Source organism: Erythrolamprus reginae, chromosome 6, assembly GCF_031021105.1.
Source record: "Erythrolamprus reginae isolate rEryReg1 chromosome 6, rEryReg1.hap1, whole genome shotgun sequence".
Lineage (NCBI taxonomy): Eukaryota > Metazoa > Chordata > Lepidosauria > Squamata > Dipsadidae > Erythrolamprus > Erythrolamprus reginae.
This window is the reverse complement of record NC_091955.1, coordinates 80816959-80837796: the sequence shown is the minus strand read 5'-3', so window position 1 is coordinate 80837796 and position 20838 is coordinate 80816959. Positions and strand designations below refer to the sequence as shown.

The following is a 20838-nucleotide window of genomic DNA, read 5'->3' as shown; positions in this document are numbered from 1 at the left end:
TTTCTCTGAATAAATGATTAACTGCATTTAGCTTACTAATAGCATCTGCATCAAATGGCAGCACTACTTGATCTTTGTTCATTTAAAAAAAAAGCTAAGTCAGATCAGATGTGGCTAATTCTTGGATGGGTGACTACTAGCAATTTCAGGTCTGCAGTATTTAGGTCTTGAAGCAAGAATGTTTAACGGCAGATTTTTCTTAAAGTTGCAGCTTCTTTAAAAAGCAGCATACTGATAGAGAATGCTCAGACTGGATTCAGAATGTTGTTTGGTGGTGGGCACTTTAAACACTGAGCACATTGTTATGTGCTGTGTGAGTTTTATTAATAGTATAAAAATCAATTAAAAAATTAAATAGAACACACACACACACAGATTTAATTGAAAAGCATCCTCTGGGTGGCGAAACCAATATCTTATTTTTCACCTATTTCCAACTCCTATTCTTCAGTCTGTCATGAATCTCAACTGTAAGTATGTGTTTTGAGGCTACCAGACAATAAATATAATCTGCATGATTTTACTGTTTGTGTGGAGTTTCATCTGTCTGACAAAAGCAACACTACGCTTGGACCAGAACACTTCTTCCACACCTCTCTCTTCTTCTTCCCTTCCCTTTCGCTTCTTACTACAGTGGTACTTCTACCTAGGAACGCCTCTACTTACGAACCTTTCTAGATAAGAACCGGATGTTCAAGGTTGTTTTGCCTCTTCTCAAGAACCATTTTCCATTTACAAACCTGAGCCTCCAAAACTGTAACCGGAAAAGGCAGGGAGAAGCCTCCATGGGGCCTCTCTAGGAATCTCCTGGGAGAAAACAGGGCCGGAAAAGGCAGGGAGAAGCCTCTGTGGGGCCACTCTAGGAATCTCCTGGGAGAAAACAGGGCCGGAAAGGCAGGGAGAAGCCTCCATGGGGCCTCTCTAGGAATCTCCTGGGAGAAAACAGGGCCGGAAAAGGCAGGGAGAAGCCTCCATGGGGCCTCTCTAGGAATCTCCTGGGAGAAAACAGGGCCAGGAAAGGCAGGAGAAGCCTCCGTGGGGCCTCTCTAGGAATCTCCTGGGAGAAAACAGGGCCAGAAAAGGAAAGGAGAAGCCTCCGTGGGGCCTCTCTAGGAATCTCCTGGGTGGAAATAGGGCCGGAAAAGGCGGGGAGAAGCCTCTTTGGGGCCTCTCTAGAAATCTCTTGGGAGGAAACAGGGCCTCCACCCTCCCTGTGGTTTCCCCAATCACACGCATTATTTGCTTTTACATTGATTCCTATGGGAAAAATTGCTTCTTCTTACAAACTTTTCTACTTGAGAACCTGGAACTAATTAAGTTCGTAAGTAGAGGTACCACTGTACTTGCTTTTGTAATTTTGTACTTTATAGCTAAAAAATAATATTAAAAATTTTGCAAAATGGAAATCAATGAGAAAATGGCTGTTAATACATGCCCACAGCCACTTACGCTCTTCTTAGCAGTTTTCATAGTTCATTGACTTTTTATTGATGTTTATTTAATTTATTTTTATCCTGCCTTGATTATTTTATAACTCAACGTGGCAATAGTCCTCGACTGATAAGCACAATTGAGCCCAATTTTTTTGGTGTTAAGTGAAACACTTGTTAAGTGATTTTGGCCCCATTTTACCACCTTTCTTGCCACAGTTGTTAAGTGAATCACTGTAGTTCATAAATTAGTAACTTGGTTGTTAAGTGAATTTGGCTTCCCCATTCTCTTTGCTTGTCAGAAGTTTGCAAAAGTTCGTCTTATAGCCCTGGTACACAGCAACATAAGTATGAATCAGTTGCAAGCATCTGGATTTTGATCACATGATCCTAGGGATGCTGCAAAACTGTGAAAAATGGTCATAACTCACTTTTTTGTAACTTTGAACAATCACTAAGTGAACTGTTGTATGTCGAGGACTACCTGTACTCCTTCTTCCCCTTATTTTCTTCACCACAACAACCCTGTGAGGTGAGTTGAACTGAGAGAGGGTGTTTGGCTCAAGGTCACCCAGTCACTATGGTTTTTAGGCCATTTTGAATGAAGAAAAAAATAGCATTATAATATAAACTAGATATATTTAAATGCGAATACACAATGCTTACTTATTGAACCATCTGCAGTCCCTAACATATAAAAAAATAACAATGGATGAAGGGGAATCTACTTCAGGAACATCCAGAAGGCTATGTGATTTGTAAAAGAAAGATCTGCAGTATTTAATGGCCTTTTAAATGAAAATCTAACTCTGAAGAATGTGGAGGATTTTAGAATGAATTATTGTCTCTTCTGGAATCCATCACACTGACTTCCTCCTCTGTGTCTACATTTCTTTTTCGATGTGCACATTTTTGCTTTGGTATTTGTCTGAAATTCTTCTGTAGTTGATTCTGACTACAAATCTTTCATTGCCTACACATACATATGGCACAAAAATGAATATAATTCTGGTGGTTTCATAGAGCAGGGAAACAATCTATTTCTGATCTTAGTGCACATTGGTATTAGCTTCTTTTAAAGTAATAGAGATAATTAAGTAAGTTACAATAGAATAGAATTCTTTATTGGTCAAGTGTGATTGGACACACAAGGAACTTGTCCTTTGAGCATATGCTTTCAATGTACACAAAAGAAAATATACATTTGTCAAGAATCTTGAGGTACAACACTCAATGATTGTCATAGGGGGTTAAATAAGCAATGAAGAAACAATCAATATTAATAAAAAATTTAAGGATACAAGCAACAAGTTACAGTCACAAGTGGGAGGAAATGGGTGATAGGAATGATGGAAAAAAAACTAGTAGTAATAGCAGTGCAGACTTAGGAAATATTTTGAAAGTGCGGAGGGAATTATTTGTTTAGCAGAGTGATGGCATTCCTTCATCTGCCTTTCTGAAAGTCTTAAGTGAACCTGAACTTCCAGACAGTATTTATTTATATGTCTTATTTTTAACTTAGTCATCTGACTCTACAGGCAATAACATACAAATCAACAATCAGCTAACTTTCTCATCACAAATTGCCTTAAAGCAGAGGTGTCAAATTTGCAGCGTCACATGACGTATCGTGACTTTCCCCCCTTCACTAAACCAGGGGTGGGTGTGGCCAGTGTGTAACGCATCCGGCCCATGGGCCGCCAGTTTGACACTCCTGTATTACAGAGTTGCTGTGGGAAAAATGGGAAGAAGAAGGAGCTTTATGTTTGCTGTCTTGAGTTGTAGAAAATAAAGACAGGATATAAATAAATTTTAACAGGCCTTATATTAATACAGAACTTATGTTAACTGTTCTTTATAGGGAGGAGGATTGTTTTGTTCCAGGAGGACATCTTGGGCCAAAACGACCAGTTTTGTCCCAGGTTATCCAAAGAGAAGGCTTGTATCTATTCTTCGCTGCTCAACATCTGAAAGGAGAATGAGGCATGCTAAGCCTTAATATCATGAAGGAGTTCAATGGATTTCACTGTGTAAAGCAGATCCCATCCTCTGACTGAAGATGCTGGAACGCCACAATTTTCTACTCAGTTTATGGGTCTGATTATCTGATCTATCTGATGCCCCTCCTTTTGATACTTTTTCAGATAGCATCACCGTGAAATTGATCAACCTTTGACTTCTACTTTCTGGAACATGAGTTGGGTAGGAAGAAATCAATAACCAGTGTGGAAATTGGTGCAAAATGCAGCCACGCGAGCAGTCATGGGCCTTCCGAGATATGCCCATGTTTCTCAATCACTCCGTGAGCTACACTGGATGCCAATTGGTCTCCAAACGCAATTCAAAGTGTTGGTTATGACCTATAAAGTACTACATGGCATTGGACCTGATTATCTACAGGACCATCTTCTACCTCATGTATCCCAGCAACTGGCCAGTCCCACAGAGTTAGCTTTCTCCAGGCCCTGTCAGCTAGACAATGTTGCCTGGTTGGACCTAGGCGAAGAGCCTTCTCTGTGGTGGCTTTATGGAATCAATTCCCTCCTGATTGGTTTTAAGAAATTGGGGTTTTAGGATGTTTTTAGATTTAGATTTCTAGAGGCTGTACTTGTTTCTTGATGTGAGCAGCCCTAAGTCTGAGGGGAAGGGCAGTATAGAAATCATATAAATATAAATATAAATATAAAGAAACATATAAAACGTGGAGAATATTTGTAGCTCAGGTTTGTCCTCTGAGCTTGCTGCTTGCCTCAAGGATGTTTCATTACCAAACTAGCTAACATCTTCAGCCGGGGTTTTTTGAGGGGAAGGTGAAGAGCCTTGCTCATTTATATAGGTCCTGGGTGATTGGTTGGTCTTGTTATTGGTTGGTCTTGTGACTGGTTCTACAAGGGGTCCATCAACAGACATACTAACTTAGAACCAGTGTATGAACCAATAAGGAAGCGGACCATCCAAACCACCAACTAATGACAGAACCAACCACTGGCCCAGTGAGGGGAACGATGTCTCAGAGGGATTTAGAGCACCCCCAACCAGGCGGGTCACTCACGAACACCAATCCTAGAAAGAAGACTTGGACACATTTCTCTCTAGGTGAAGTGACATGGTGTTGAGCCGCTCGCCTCCTTTTATTGTGAGCATATGCAAATAACAATGATTACACGTTTACACAAGCATCCAATAACATAACTCTAAGTATGGCACAACTTTTTGCCCTTCCTCCCCTGTCATAGCATTGTCTTGTCATGCGACCTTTGCCCTGAGTAAATCCTTATCAAGGCTTTGTCCAGTCACGTAACTAATTTCCTTGAGCAAATGCCTCTCACAGCTAATTTCCTTGAGTCATTTGTCTTTATCACAGCCAATCTCCTGTTTACCATGAGCAATGCCTTTTATCACAGCCTCATCCTCAAGCAATGTACAGTGTTCCCTCGATTTCCGCGGGGGATGCGTTCTGAGACCGCCCGCGAAAGTTGAATTTCCGCGAAGTAGAGATGTGGAAGTAAATACACTCTTTTTGGCTATGAACAGTATCCCAAGCCTTCCCTTAACACTCTAAACCCCTAAATTACAATTTCCCATTCCCTTAGCAACCATTTAGATTATTACTCACCATGTTTATTTATTAAAGTTTATTTTTAAAAAATGTTTTTTAAAGGCAGACGAAAGTTTGGCAATGACATATGACGTCATCAGGCGGGAAAAACCGTGGTATAGGGGGGAAACCGCAAAGTATTTTTTAATTAATATTTTTGAAAACCCGTGGTATAGACTTTTCGCGAAGTTCGAACCCGCGAAAATCGAGGGAACACTGTATATTGCATCCTTTGATCACGTAGCTTTCATCCTTGAGTATTGTATACTTGTTATCAGTGGGGTGTTGTTGAACCGTTTTATGGTCAGTTATTTCTTTTAGCAGTTTCCGTCAGAAGTGCAGACTAACTATGTGAATTACGTATAGTCCTCTCCTGGCTATAATGGAGTCAAAGTAAGCAAGGCATATTATGCTAGAAGTACAGATATAATATTATCCTATCCTAACATATATGCTACAGCCCAGAACCAGTCTTGTGAATCAACCAGCCTTCTGATTCAGTCAAGCTTATGATTCAGATTCAGTTCAATCCTGTGATTCAACCAGTCACAGGACCAACCAACTACCCAGGGGCTATATTAGTGATGGCAAACCTATGGCACAGATACCACAAGTGGCACACGGAGCTATATTTGCTGGCATGAGAGCCGTTGCCTAGCTCAGCTCCAACGTGCATGTGTGTGCCAGACAGGTGATTTTTGGCTTGAACAGAGGCTCTGGGAGGGCATTTTTGGTTTCCAGAGAGCCTCCGGGGGGATGGGGGAGGGCGTTTTTACCCTCCCACGGCTCCAGGGAGGCCTTTGGAAGGTGAGAAGGCCGAAACACGAGCCTAGTGGGCCCATTAGAAGTTGGAAAATAGACCATTTCCGGCCTCCAGAGGGCCTCTGGGAGGGTAACTGTTTTTGCCCTCCCCCAACATTGAATTATGGGTGTGGCCACTCACGCATGCGTGATAGCATGCCCCCACGCTCTTTTGGCACCCAAGGAACAAAAAGGTTTGCCATCACTGGGCTGTATAAATGAACAAGACACTTCACCCCCCCTCCAAAACAGAACATCCCACTTCTGTGCTGAAGACGGTACCTAGCTTGGTAACGAAACGTGAGGGAGCCAAGCAGCAAGCTCAGAGGAAAACCTCTGCCTAAATCAGCAACCAGTATTTCTTAATTAACACGCTTGCTAATTATATCGCATGAGGTAATTCTCTACGGATTGGTGTTTGTCCTCTCCATTCACGTTAGCTCAGATAGGCCAAATCTCTCATCTCCATGGAAACAGTTGCCTAGGCCAAGGCTCTTGTGTTTTCCCTTTTTATTTTGGAGTACATGTAAGAGGCACTTTCAGTCTTGAAGAGGATTTGATGTATGCCTCATTATCTGCCCAATTTATAGTCTGGGGTTCAGTTCTGGTATGCAAGTGGTCTTTTTAGAGAAGCATCCGAAAGATTATCTTGAATTTCAAGACTTAATGAAGCTACAGCTTCATAAAGATTAAGATGAATCGAAATACTATGAAGTATGGAAGGAATTTTATAGTTGGGTAGAAAAGAGGAAGCAGAAATAAAGCTGTATAAAGGGTTATTATGCTAAATAACTATAAAAATATAAGAGGGCTGTTGTTGAAACTAAGTACAGTGATACCTCGTCTTACAAACGCCTCATCATACAAACTTTTCGAGATACAAACCCGGGGTTTAAGATTTTTTTGCCTCTTCTTACAAACTATTTTCACCTTACAAACCCACCGCCGCCGCTGGGATGCCCCGCCTCCAGACTCCCATTGCCAGCGAAGCACCCGTTTTTGCGCTGCTGGGATTCCCCTGAGGCTCCCCTCCATGGGAAACCCCACCTCCGGACTTCCGTTGCCAGCGAAGCGCTTGTTTTTGCGATGCTGGGATTCCCCTGCAGCATCGCAAAAACACAGAAGTCCGGAGGTGGGGTTTCCTATGAGGGGAACCTCATGGTAATCCCAGCAGCGGAAAAATGGGCGCTTCGGCTGGCAAAAGGGGTGAATTTGGGGCTTGCACACATTAATTGCTTTTCCATTGATTCCTATGGGAAACATTGTTTCGTCTTACAAACTTTTCACCTTAAGAACCTCGTCCCAGAACCAATTAAGTTTGTAAGACAAGGTATCACTGTATAAGAATATATGCCAAAGGGAAAAGTAAATGTAAAGTAATTTACATTTACATTTTTAATAGTAAAAGCAAAAATTCAGCAAAAACATGCAACACATAAGAATATATATACAGTGTTCCCTCGATTTTCGCAGGTTCGAACTTCGCGAATAGCCTATACCATGGTTTTTCAAAAAATATTAATTAAAAAATACTTCGCGGGTAAATAAATATGTTTATAAATATCAGAATCACTAAGTGTCTTATTCAATGGTGAGTACCAGTAATAATGGTGAGTAAATGGTTGTTAAGGGAATGGGAAATGGTAATTTAGGGGTTTAAAGTGTTAAGGGAAGGCTTGTGATACTGTCCATAGCCAAAAATGGTGTATTTACTTCCACATCTCTACTTTGCGGAAATTAGGAATGCATCCCCCGCGAAAATCAAGGGAACACTTTATATACAAACCAAAAAAGACTTTACATAAAGCCGAATGTTGGTACCGGGCGTCGTAAAATAATATATAAGATATAAGAAATAGCTGTCAAGATAGAAAGCAAAGGGGGGAGGGCTATTTTATGTTTCTATATTTCTCTTTCCACTTTCTTATTCCTCGGAGCCCTCGGAGAGGGGCGGCATACAAATCTAATAAATAAAATAAAATAAAAATAATTGTTTTTTGTTTCTATCTCTGTATAAGATGTTTGTCAATTTTAAGACAGTGTACAATATAAGATTAGTGTAAAGAAGTATGAAACAGATTCCAAAGATTATGTACAGTAAGACCTCACCTATCACTGGTGTTACGTTCCAGACCCGGCCGCGATAGGTGAAATCCGCGATGGGGAATTTATCGACTGATAGTACTTATTTAAGTATTTATATTGTAATTGTTTGGTAAGTTTTCATTGTTTTAAGTGTTTATAAACCCTTCCCACACAGTATTTATTTTAGATACAGTAATTAAATACAGTATTTACAATTTTAGATATATTTTTTTTGAAAAACCTGCCGATCGAGTTTTGCGGGCTGTTTAAATCTGCCGATCGACTTCCTCAGAAACCCGCGAACCAGCGAAGATCCGCGAATGATTTTTCTCATTAATATTTCTTGAAAACCCGCGATGAAGTGAAGCCGCAGTACATGAAGCGCGGTATAGCGAGGGACTACTGTACTGTCTTTTTAAATTGTATATATTTTCAATAAAACCTTTTTTTCGTAAAAAAAAGAAAGAAAAACAAAATGAAGCTGCAGCTTAGTCCCTCAGAAAATGACCATGTTGTAAAGAGGTTGGTAAATATACTGGGTGAAAGAATTATACATTGCTCAAGCATGATTCCTTTTTATTTTTTTAAATAAACCTTTGAGAGGCTTCAAGATATTCCATGACCAATAATGAGTAATACAGTAGTGAGTGAATGACCTCATTCAAAACATTTACTTTGCTCTTTGGCATATATGAAAGCTAGATAGTCTTTATATCACTAGTTCTGGCAGGAACTAGGAAATCTATTGATAGCCAGGAATACTTTAAATTGCATGGTGAATTATTACAGTGTTGTCCCCAGCAATCTGCTGACAGCCAGCCAGTCTTCAGTATTCAAAACATGGCCAGTCTTGAAATAATATAACACATTGATGTCAATAACGGGGAAAAGGGAGCTTCTTAAGGCCTTTCTCACTGATATTCTCCATGACACGCAAAGCCAATTAAGCCCTCAAGACAGAAAATCTCTTTAATAACTTTATGAAGAATTTGTGAACTTGTGAAGAACTTGTGAAGAATAAAGGCTATTCCTATTCCTAAACCAAGTGTCCGCTTTGTTTTAAGGCAGTAAAACAAGGTTTACAGTAAGAATGCATGATGTTATTGACACCTGGAGTTTCATCACCTAAAAGTAGGTACTGTTAATCAGAAGATGAACAAATTGTTGCTAAAGAAATGTGATCTTATTGGTTGGGAGTCTCTTATTTATGCTGTTGCTGGCACAGTTAACAGTTGTCTCATTCCATTCTGTGGGGGAGATGTCTACTGTCTTTCCCATTTCAACTTCCACTAATTAAACTTCTCACTTGGCATAATTTTTACTGATAAGATGCTCTGGGAAAGGAATTTGGCCACTGAAATTATCTGCTTTCTTCCTAGCACTCCCATGAAGGTCAATGTGGGATCATGCGTAACATTTCTTAAAACAAAGAAATGTGATATATGGTCCCAGATTGACTTTCACTGTTTAATTTTATATCTCCCTCCCTGTTCCATCATATTTAATTTTATCTCCCTCTCCCTGTTCCATCACTTTTTGGTGGAACAGAGAGGTAATTGTTTATCACCTGTCATTTAATTCTTTCTAATTGCCCACACAAAATAAACCTTACATAGCAACTTTCATAGCAACTTTTGCTGGGTGCTCACAAGCTACTTTATCCCAAACAAATTATATTTCTGTTATGAACAATAGAAACGGGTCTTCTAAAAAAACATGCAGCATTCTAGAGCAGCGGTCACCAACTGATGCTCTGTGGACCATGGGTGGTGTGTGAGAACATTTTGGTGGTCTGCAGAAAAATTATTTGTATTTTCTATACTGCACTAAATCTGGGTCCTCAAACTCTGGCCCCTGGGCCGGATACGTGCAACGAATGTTTGTATTGCTGCAGAGAGTCTCTCCTCTTGTGCAGGTTAGGGGAGGGGCAGAAATTCCAAGTTGGGGTCTGGTTCCGCCTCCTTGTGCTTTAGGCCAGTGATTTTCAACCTTTTTTTTGAGCCACGACACATTTTGTACAAAATCCTGGGGCACACCACCAACTAAATTGACACAAAATGACACTCTAACACAGTACATATTATACATTTAGTTAATAATATACACCATGAGGATAGACATAACCAGCTGAGGCTGAAGCTTCATCTAGTGGTGGCAACATTTACCTCCAGTCCTGACCAGGATTAGAAATCGGGACCCTGGGGAAGAGTAGCAACTTCAACTATTCGCCGTGGTCACACAATGACAAGTGCGTGGCAGTCTGAGTGGGGACCTTCTTGGGTATGGATGAGAGGCAGCCTGTTATTGGTTCATCGCTAGTGGTCAGGATGAGTCCAAGAAGGTGATTGGTCAGTGAGTGTTCCCTGTGCCTCCACTCTTCCTGTCGCTCATAGCTGGAGGGATTGTGAGGGGAATGTTTATGTTCGGATGGAAGCGGCTGGCGGCGGGCCGGATACATGGCTTCCGTGGGCTGTATCTGGGCTGTAGTTTGGGGACCCATGTTTAATTTCCCCACGGCATACCTGATCATGTCTCACGGTACACTGCTTTAGGCGAAGGCTGGAGGGAGATGCTGCCAGTGGCGAAGATCCAGAGGGCCTCGTTCCAGTGGGATTGCATTGTGGCTTGGAACTGGCTGATCATCTCAGACTGCTGAGCCTCCAGGTGCTGGAACCTGGCCTTGAATTCCCCCAAGTCTTCCCTCTGCTTGGAAAGCCTATGCTTCTAGTCCTCAGTGAGGTGCTTCTGCTTAACTCCTTCTTGGTCAGATCCAATATGAATTGAGCTGTTTTGCCAACTCTTTCTCATTGCAATTGCTTTGCTCCAACAACTGCTTCCTGTTGGGGCACTAAGGAGCCTGGGTGGGCAGGCAAGGAGGAGCTGAGAGGAAAGGGGCAAGTAGAGGTCAGCTAGGTGCTCTTCAACATGAGTGACATTGAGTTGACCACACACACCCAGTCATATGACCACCAGGTAAGGGCTGCCGGTCGCCGGCCCTACCAGTATGCCCCTGGGGGCTGGCGCTGGTGCGCGCATGTACATTGGCACAAGAATAGGCTTCTGCACATGTGCCCGAAACCAAATCTCATATGAGGATGCACATGTGTGAGAGCGAAATTTGATATTTTTTGCTTCTGCACATGCGCAGCAGCAAAAAGTCAGCAAAAACCGCTGAAATTTCACTTGCATGAACGTCCTCACACAAGATTTGGCTTTGAGCATATGGGCAGAGGCAAAATCTCACACAGGGATAAGGGCGTCTTCCGGGAGCGTGCAGCTGACACTACCACTCCAGCACCGTGAGCAGCCCAACATTGATAACCACCTTGCCACGCCCACCCAACTGGTCATTAGGCAGGTCATATTAGTGGTCCGTGGACTTTATAATTATGAATTCAGTGGACCCTGAGGTCCAAAAAGTTCGTGATCCCTGTTCTAGGCCAGTTTTTCCATCATTTTCTGGAAATTTCAGGAATTGCATTTTGAATATTCTGCATGCAAAGCACTCGGTCCATTATTGTTCCTAAAATATACAGAATATGGAACAAGTGTTTAGTAGGGATGACCAAATCGGGTCCCAGTGTCTTTCTTGGTTTACCGTCCCAATACTCAACCGAGTCGGACGATCATTTGAAGGCAGTTTATTAGGGTATCCTGATAAAGTGAGATCTCCCTTTCAAAAAGGTGAAAGAGTACCTTGAACACCATGTTTCACTCCTTTTTATAGTTAACAATGAAAATATAAGAGAAAAATTGATTGGACATGATAAAAGTACCCCCCCTTTGCATAGGAAATCAATTACATGTAGTCAAATATGTTATTTGTTTGTTTGTTTATTTGTTGTTTGTTTTGTCAAATACGTATTGGTGGTATACAAAGATATAATGATGTTTTTATACATGATACTAGTGAGAGAGAAACATTAGGACAGGGGACGGAAGGCACGCTGGTGCACGTATGCACGCCCGTAATATTATGGGATGCAAATGATACACATTTGCATCCCATAATATCGCACACGTTCATTAAAATGAGGTCTGACGTCAGAAGAGACGTAAATTGTAAGGAAAAAGGTTATTTGGTGTTCACAAAAGAGATTAACCAGATGCTAATCTGTACTAACAAACATTTTCTTATCTGGAGCTTGTCTCCTTCCAGCCTGTTATCAGTTTAGGAATGTTAAACGCCAATAAATCTGGACCTCTTTTTAAAAGAGAGAATATAAATCAAATTAAAATACAAAGTAACTAGATTTTGTAAATACTGTAAGTTACAAAATCCATGTCACATAGACCTCAGTAGGTAGCATTCTCTTTGTATTCTGTGCTTTAAATATATTTTCTGTTTTATATTTATGTTTGCTAGATAAGATGAAAGCATTTTATTCAACTGCCTCTAGCTTATCTACAGCTCTGTCATCAGGATTGCTGATCTCATGATTGGAATGGTATGACTCAGCCTAAAACTACTGACTCAACCACTTAGTTCGATTCCTGGTACACTTATTAGCTCTTTAGAATGGACCTAATTTAATAGGACTTTCTGTGTTAAGAATATGGATAGCACCATCTAGTGGTTGGAGTCTTGCTTATTTATACATCATTTTCCAATTAAGCACATGCCATATTTTTAGGATGATACATAATATATCTGCCAGAAACGTTTTAGAAATATTTTCTACTCACGGGTTTTAGTCACAGGAAAAGTATTTATCACTGATAACTGGAACAGGCTCATGAGAATACCTTGCACCCATTCTTTAACCTTGTGATTGACAAGGTGTAGTGGTTAAGGCATCAGACTACAGACAGGTGAACTCCATTCTCACCTTAGCCACAAAGCGGACTGGTTGACCTTGTCACTTTCTCTCTCAGACCTAGGAAGAAGGTGATGGGAAATTGTGGGCTGGCTTCTAAGTAGAAATAATGGTAGTAAACAAATAAATATTTGTTTTATGGCTACAGTTTTCATGTTATCAAATGACAATTTGTTCCTTGCATGCTGATGTTAATCCTTTGGTAGTTCTGTTCTGACTTTGAATCATTGTAGAACCCTTTCTAAGCCCACCAAATATTTATTCCATGTTTTATGAATGCAATATAATATAAATAGGTAAATATTACTCCTCTTCCATTTTTAAACAATTTAATGAAACAATTACTAGCTCTGAAGAATGTTAAGAGCGTTCATAAACTCAAGAAGCATTGAAACATTCAAGCAAACACGACAAACATTTTTTTTAGCACCTCTTAAATTTCATGATGTCCTGATGGAAGTTCAGAGCTATTAATAGATTATGCACCACATATCTTATTCTACATGTCTACCGTAGTGGGAAAGAGCTGTCTTATACTCTCATTTCTTTAGTCTTTTGTAGTAAATGCTTATCCATTCTTTACAATTCATTTCAGAATTCCAAACCAATATAGAATAATTCAACATGAGTTATTATCTTTATTTCCAGTGGCTCATATGGTATCTGAGTGTATCCTTTATATTTTTGTCCTCTCATAAACAAATGTCCTTTTTGAAGGCAATGAAACATCATTTATTTTTCCTTAATTCTTTTTCAAAGCAAAAAAACCATTAAAAAAATCAAGAAGCGGATGAGCATAAGTGCAGTTGAGCCTGAAGCAAAGAATGGGCAGTTTAATTGATTCCAATCAAGCTTGTAAGGAAAAGCTTATGGGAATAATTTTCTGGGAAATCTTGGCCTTTTCTTCTGGTGGTCAAATGTGATATCTTATTTGTGACATTGAGCCTAATAATAATAGAAACAAGTGTTTGATCTCCCTGCTGGTCATTTATTCCAGGGGTGTCAAACTTGATTTCATTGAGGGCCGCATCAGGGTTATGTTTGACCTTGAGGGGGCTAGAGGGGGCATGGCCACAGTAGGTATGGTCAGCTTGATGTCACTCATGTCAGGGACGCCTGTGAGGCCTGAGCACTCTGCCAGCAAAAATGGAGCTTGGGAGAGCTGCATGCAACCCTGCTGAACTCCATTTTTGCTGGCAGAGTCACTGCAGGCTGGTCCTTTGCTGTTTCCAGGGCAGCCCTGTGGGCCAGATCTAAGCACCCCATGGGCTGGTGGGCCTTGAGTTTGGCACCCCTGATTTATTCTTTTTGTGGATCAAGTGAAATTTAGCTCAGGATTTCATGGTTTGTCCCATGTCTTCAGTGTCTAATTCACATAGAAGGCCTTTGATGATATCCCTGAGCAATATGATGGAGACAGGAACCGCTATAATCAGCTGTTTATCCCACAGAGTGGGCCTTCTCCGGGTCCCATCAACTAAACAATGTCACTTGGCAGGACCCAGGGGAAGAGCCTTCTCTGTGGCGGCCCTGGCCCTCTGGAACCAACTCCTCCCAGAGATTAGAATTGCCCCCACCCTCCTTGCCTTTCGTAAGCTTCTTAAAACCCACCTCTGCCGCCAGGCATGGGGGAACTGAGATACTCTTTCCCCCTAGGCCTTTACAATTTTATGCATGGTATGTCTATATGTATGTTTGGTTTTATAATAAGGGTTTTTAACTGTTTTAATATTGGATTGTTATATGCTATTTTTATCACTATTGTTAGCCGCCCTGAGTCTATAGAGAGGGTCGGCATACAAATCCAATAAATGAATGAATGAATGAATGAATGAATGAATGAATGAATGAATGAATGAACAGATAATTTTCTGGTAGCTATAGATTTGCTGGCATCACCAAATATAACATGGAGACCAATTTGATGGTCCATCTTTAGATACCAGATACTTGGTTTGGAATCCTCCCCTCTGTGTAAACTTTTCACATCATTAATAAGTCATTCTGAGCATAAAGTTCAGAATAAATTCTCCTGCTGAATTACAGTGTCCAGTTACATTGAGCATTACCTTGTATGAACCGGAATGCTGCTTAATAAACAGGGATATTCTACTCTCAAATGACAGTACGGAAACACATTAGGAGAATCAATATTCCATTAGCAATAAAGACTCCATCTATAATACATCATTATGATAAATTCTTTCCCATCAGTGCTCCTTCACAGTTCATATTATTGGATACATCATCCCCATGCACAAATTGTTTCCTTTTTTAAAATAGTTTTTATTAAATTTCTCTTTTTTAAAAATACATATATCAAAAACAAAAGGACAATACAATACAAAAATACAAAGGCAACAAAAAATTGTAAATTGTTTTTTATTGTGCAAAGGAGAGGCAGAATCATCTGATCCTCATTTTTCATCACTATCCTTCTATTGTTACAAAAGGGCTAAGGTTGGAATAACAAAAGGCCACCCTCTTTGATATTGTCCATTACCCACAGTACTATTTCCAGTGGTTTTGTGAAGCAGGGATCAGGTGGGGCTCTATGCGAATAAAGAGATGGAATCCAGCTTTCTTTTGATAAAGGGATACATTTCTTCAACTCAATAAATGTGATCTCGGAAGCACTGAATTAAATCTTTCAGAGGTCCTTGAGCATGGGGAACTGTCAGAAGACTGGAAAAGAGCTCTCTTTGTCCCTGCCCCTCCAAGGCAGTTCTGACCTGGTACTGACTCATACCAGGTCTTTTAGCAGCTGAAATTTGGGGTTCCCTGCAGAGTGCTGGGAACTCCGTGCTGCTCCGGTGATGGCCACACCCCTTCCTCCAAAATAATAATTTCTCAAATGAGCTAGTGCACTTTGATACCAGTCTACATTACCTAAAATTTAAATGAAAGAACTTTTATAAGAGTAGTGCCACAGTAGAGCAATGGATTTTAAATAGAGCCATTTAGTTGTTCATGCTATCTTTAATAAAAATATAGTACTAAAGCTGAGTGAGTGAATATCAGCAATATTTCCTGCTTTCTATAATTAACCTTAAATTTAAAATAACCTAAAAATAACATTTCATGAGTTTAGAAATAACAGAGGATCACATAAGTTCTCTTTATTATTCATTTATTAATAGTAATTAACTTCACATTGGTTTAAGTGCCTAATAAGTGATTAGTGTGGTTTGTTTACAATATAAAATATTGGACAAGTTATCAAACTTTGCAATAGGAGAAATAGTCACAGGTTCATGATATAATAATATCCTATTTTTAACTTTGACTATAAGTATCAAACATGGGGTTTTAACCTTTTTTTCCTTGGGTGCCAAAAACTATGTGCGCACGCTATCACACATGTGGGAGTGCCCACACCCATAATTCAATGCCTGGGGAGGGCAAAAACAGCTTCTCTTGCCTCCTGAAGGCTCTCTAGAAGCAAGAAACAGCCTGTTTCCCAACTTCTGGTGGGTCGAGTAGGCTTGTGTTTTACCCTCATCAGGCTGCAAAGGCTTCCCTGGAGCCGGGAGAGGGTAAAAATGCCCTCCCCCATCCCCTGGAGGCTCTCTGGAAGCCAAAAACAGAGCCTCTGTGTGAACCAAAAATCAGCTGGCTGGCACACACATGCAATTGGAACTGAGCGAGGGCACTAGCTTGCCCTGCAGTATCTTTTAAAAAACTGATTTCTTTTGATGAGAAACTTTTCAGGTTTATAATTATTCAGTGAAAGAGTGTCTGGGTATTGAAAAAAATTTGTCATGTACAGTATTCTAAACCATGCATATTATGGGACTCTCTTTGATCACATTGAAAATCATACCTATATGGAAATAACCAATGTGTTTATGCTTTTATAATGGTTTCATCTTGATTATCTTTTCTGCTTCTTGTTCAATTTTTAGTTTTACCGTGGCTTTATGTGCTGTACGTTAAATTAAAATAAAATGTATATTATTTTTATTGGATTTATTTAGCATTTATGGTGCTGCTTTTCATTTGTTTTCAATTGTATTTTATAAAATCGATGACAGAACTTTGTTTAAATAATAAGCAATGCCATAAAGTTATATTTAATTTTATGACCATAATTAATTAATCATTAGTCATCAATACTTTGTGTGGCTGGATAGTCAGATTGTTCCAACCATTTGGGACAACCATGACCTGGATGACCCAGAATCACCATAAACATATAACCTGTTGTTTTGCTGGAGAAACAATTAATATATCTGATCTGGCCCATGGGCAGGGCTGGTGAACAGGCAGGACGGGGTGGAACGCAGTTCCACTGGTGGAAATGAAGATGTGTGCGCAGTTCCAGCTGATCGGCGGCTGTCACTTTCTGGCTTACTGGTCTCAGCTTGTCTCTCTTTCCCCCCGCTGCTGCTGCGTCTTTTGCTCCTTGCTTTTTTCCTCTTTCCTCCTTCCTGGCCTTGGATGAGCTTCCTTCTCTCCTGCCTGGCTCCCCTCTAGCCTCACGCGCCCACCTCCCGTCTGAGGTGCAAGCAGAAGGTGTGAGTGGAAGCGGTGCTGGCAGCATTTATGCTTCTGGCAGCATCCGTTCACCTAGCTACCCAGCCTGAGGTGGGGAGGCGACCCAGGAAGGAGAGCATGGGAAATGCGAAGCAAATTATCACCCAAGCGAGCAACACTGGTAAGGTTGTAAGTCGAGGACTTAACAGTTCACTTGAACGATGATAATAGTTCAAGCCACTCCCACCTGATCACATGGCTGGGAAGCAACTCCTACCCAGTCACATGACCATTAAACCACACCCACAAAATAAGCCACACCCACAGTGTGGCAGTAAATATTTTGGCTGCCCATTACTGCCCGTGGGGTGACCTGGAGACAGTGAAGGAACGGTCTGCAGTGCATCTTCCACGAGCTTCTTTGGTAGAAGGTTGCAAGAGGTTGTCAGGGCTAAAAAGGAGCTTGGGATCCCGTTTCATTGGCAGAGCACTTGGGCCACCGCAGCCACCCCAGCTCCCTAAGATCCAGTAATGGTCTGCTCCCGGAACAGGGGGGGGGGGACGCTGTTCCGATAGCGGAAATGTGGAGTTGCATGTGCAACTCCAGCACTCGCGGCTGTGCACACATGAGATTTCTGTTGCTGCACATGCGCAGCAGCTGAATTTCACCACGGTACCTAGAATGGAACAGCCCCAGCCAGCAGCAACAAATGCGGCGCCAAGCTCCGGCCACCCAGCCTGCTCTCCCATGCCACATGTCATTCTCTTAGAGCGGCTAACCAGATGAAGAAGAAGAAGAAGATGATGATGATGATTATTATTATTATTATTATTATGAATAATGTCTTATTCTTACTACTATTACTTTTACTGCTACTACTACTACTACTATTATTATTATTATTTATTAGACTTGTATGCCGTCCTTCTATGAAGATGCGGGTGGCATAACTGGTAGGCAGATTATTTCTTCCCTATTTTCCACCCCCAAAACTAAGGTGCGTTTTATACACCGATGCTTCTTATACTTTGAAAAATATGGTACTCATTTATTTAACAGGCTCTTATTTTAACCTTGCAGGCATTTGGACACTCCTTCTCAGTCCACCGTAAAGTAGCTGAAGATGGGGAGACCAGGGAAGAGACACTCCTTCAGGAGTCGGCATCAAAGGAAGCGTATTACCTTGGGAAGATTTTGGAAATGCAGAACGAGCTGAAGCAAAGTAGGACGGTGGTTACCAATGTTCAAGTGGAGAATGAACGACTGACAGCAATTTTGCAGGACTTGAAAGAGGTAAATCAGGCTAAGATCATGTGACAAGGGAAACAGATTTTAATTTAATGTAATTTGGAAATACATGATTTAAAGATAAGATGCATACGTTGCCTGAACTGGATGTACTCACATATTCTTGTTTCTCAAAAAAGTAGCTACAGGTTGACTTAGTGACCATTGAAAATTACGACAGAACCCCCCAAAAGATACTTATAACCCAGTTCCATGGTTTGAAGGTCACCTGCAGTCACATGACTGTATTTGGGGCATGTGTCATGTAGCCTGCATTCATAGTTTGACACATCCTGTGGTCACATGATGATGGTTTATGATGTTTTTGCAGAAGCTTGGTGTTTATAGTAAAAATGGATTTGCATAAGACCATGGATTTGGTTAACAGACGTAGTGATTTGATTAAGATTCTGCAATAAAGGTCAAACAATTGTAACCAAGTAATTTAAATGCTGCTTGTAAATTTTCTATTCATAAATGTTTCCATAGAATAATCATGTTTCAAACATCCCTTATTATCTTCTTGTTGTCACATTGATAAATGTGTTTTAAATCTACAGACAATAAACTGGAGAAGGACCAGAAACTTATTAATTTCTTGCTTTTAAATGGCCTAATTTTTCATTGTACATAAAATGAATAAATCAGATAAGCTAAAGTCCAAAGGAGCCAGGTTTAATTAATTATTTTAAAGTGATGTAAAGGCTGAAGTACCCAATTTGGACAAAATGAGAATTTCTGGTATGTTTAAACCTGGCAGTAAATTCTTCCACTTTCCACCCCAATTTCTGCTTAGAGGTTTCTTGGTATTTCTCCACAACAGTAAATCATGTTTAAAATGGGCAATTAGGAATGCCACTAATTGATAAGATTATAAGAATTCCTCTGGCCTGGTCCACAAAAGACAACTTTTCAGATTACACATAAAGCAACTATATTTTTTGAGGAAGATTAAAAACACAAATAGAAAAACTATTGCACCATTGCGCTCCTTTCACATGCAAGTAAAGTTTATTTATTTATTATTTATTACTTATTACTTATTAATTACTTATTACTTATTGCTTATTGCTTATTACTTATTACTTATTACTTATTACTTATTACTTATTACTTATTACTTATTATTACTTATTACTTATTACTTATTACTTATTATTACTTATTACTTATTACTTATTACTTATTACTTATTACTTATTACTTATTACTTATTACTTATTACTTATTACTTATTACTTATTACTTATTACTTATTACTTATTACTTATTACTTATTACTTATTACTTATTACTTATTACTTATTACTTATTACTTATTACTTATTACTTATTATTGTGAGAAAAATATTTCTGAAAGAATTCCACAAGTGCCAGTTAAACAGAAACAGACACTTTAATCTTTGATCAAAGAGTCCCTCAAAGGCGAGGAACACATTCTTCAATCCAAGAAGGCAACATTAGAGATTCAAACATCCATTTTTATATGCTCCAAAACAACATGCATTCTATTACCTCCCATTCCACCATGACACTAGCCATGACGCACATACCTAATGTGTTTTCTCCTCTCTAATTTCTGCAAGAATTCCCCAAGTGGGGTTCCCTTATCCCTGGATCCTCCAATCTGTATCCTGTTTTCTATAAAGTGTAATTTCAGTACAATGGCACACCGAATGCCTGTCTGCACACATGATTATATAATTGTACATAAAAGGTCATTTAAGTATAAAATATATTTTTGGTGGGAAAAATATTACTATTTTTTTTAGTTGGGATTTTCGATACTTTTCTTGAAAAGTAATACAATAATATGATATATAATGATTATGACTTGTTAAAGCAGAAATGATGAACTGGTATAATGAAAGAAACGAAAGGAATGAAACGAATGGGAAATACTTTAAAAAAAAATTAAAACACAACCCTTTCTCCTATGTATTGTTATAATTAGATTAAGATTTGATATGAATGGTTATCTTTCCTTTCCTTCCTGGGATATAAAGAGAAGTAAATTTGGAAATTTCTTTTGTTAAAGGCAGTTATGATAAGATGAGGGTTTTAAAAAGTAAGAATAAAAGCATAAAACTATAAGCATAAAATGTATTAAGCATAAAACGTATCAGGAAAGACTTAATGAACTCAATCTGTATAGTCTGGAGGACAGAAGGAAAAGGGGGGACTTGATCGAAACATTTAAATATATTAAAGGGTTAAATAAGGTCCAGGAAGGAAGTGTTTTTAATAGGAAAGTGAACACAAGAACAAGGGGACACAATCTGAAGTTAGTTGGGGGAAAGATCAAAAGCAACATGAGAAAATATTATTTTACTGAAAGAGTAG

The 20838-nt window shown here is 39.7% G+C and overlaps 1 protein-coding gene across 2 annotated transcripts in view; it reads left to right on the top strand.

Annotated features, from left to right (window-relative positions):
• BICD1 (BICD cargo adaptor 1) overlaps window positions 1-20838 on the top strand; it is a 121239-nt gene that overhangs the window by 9100 nt on the left and 91301 nt on the right. For both annotated transcript variants that reach the window (XM_070756429.1, XM_070756428.1), the window contains exon 2: window positions 18289-18501. In XM_070756429.1, coding sequence (XP_070612530.1) covers window positions 18289-18501 — 213 coding nt within the window. The remainder of the gene's footprint in view (window positions 1-18288; window positions 18502-20838) is intronic.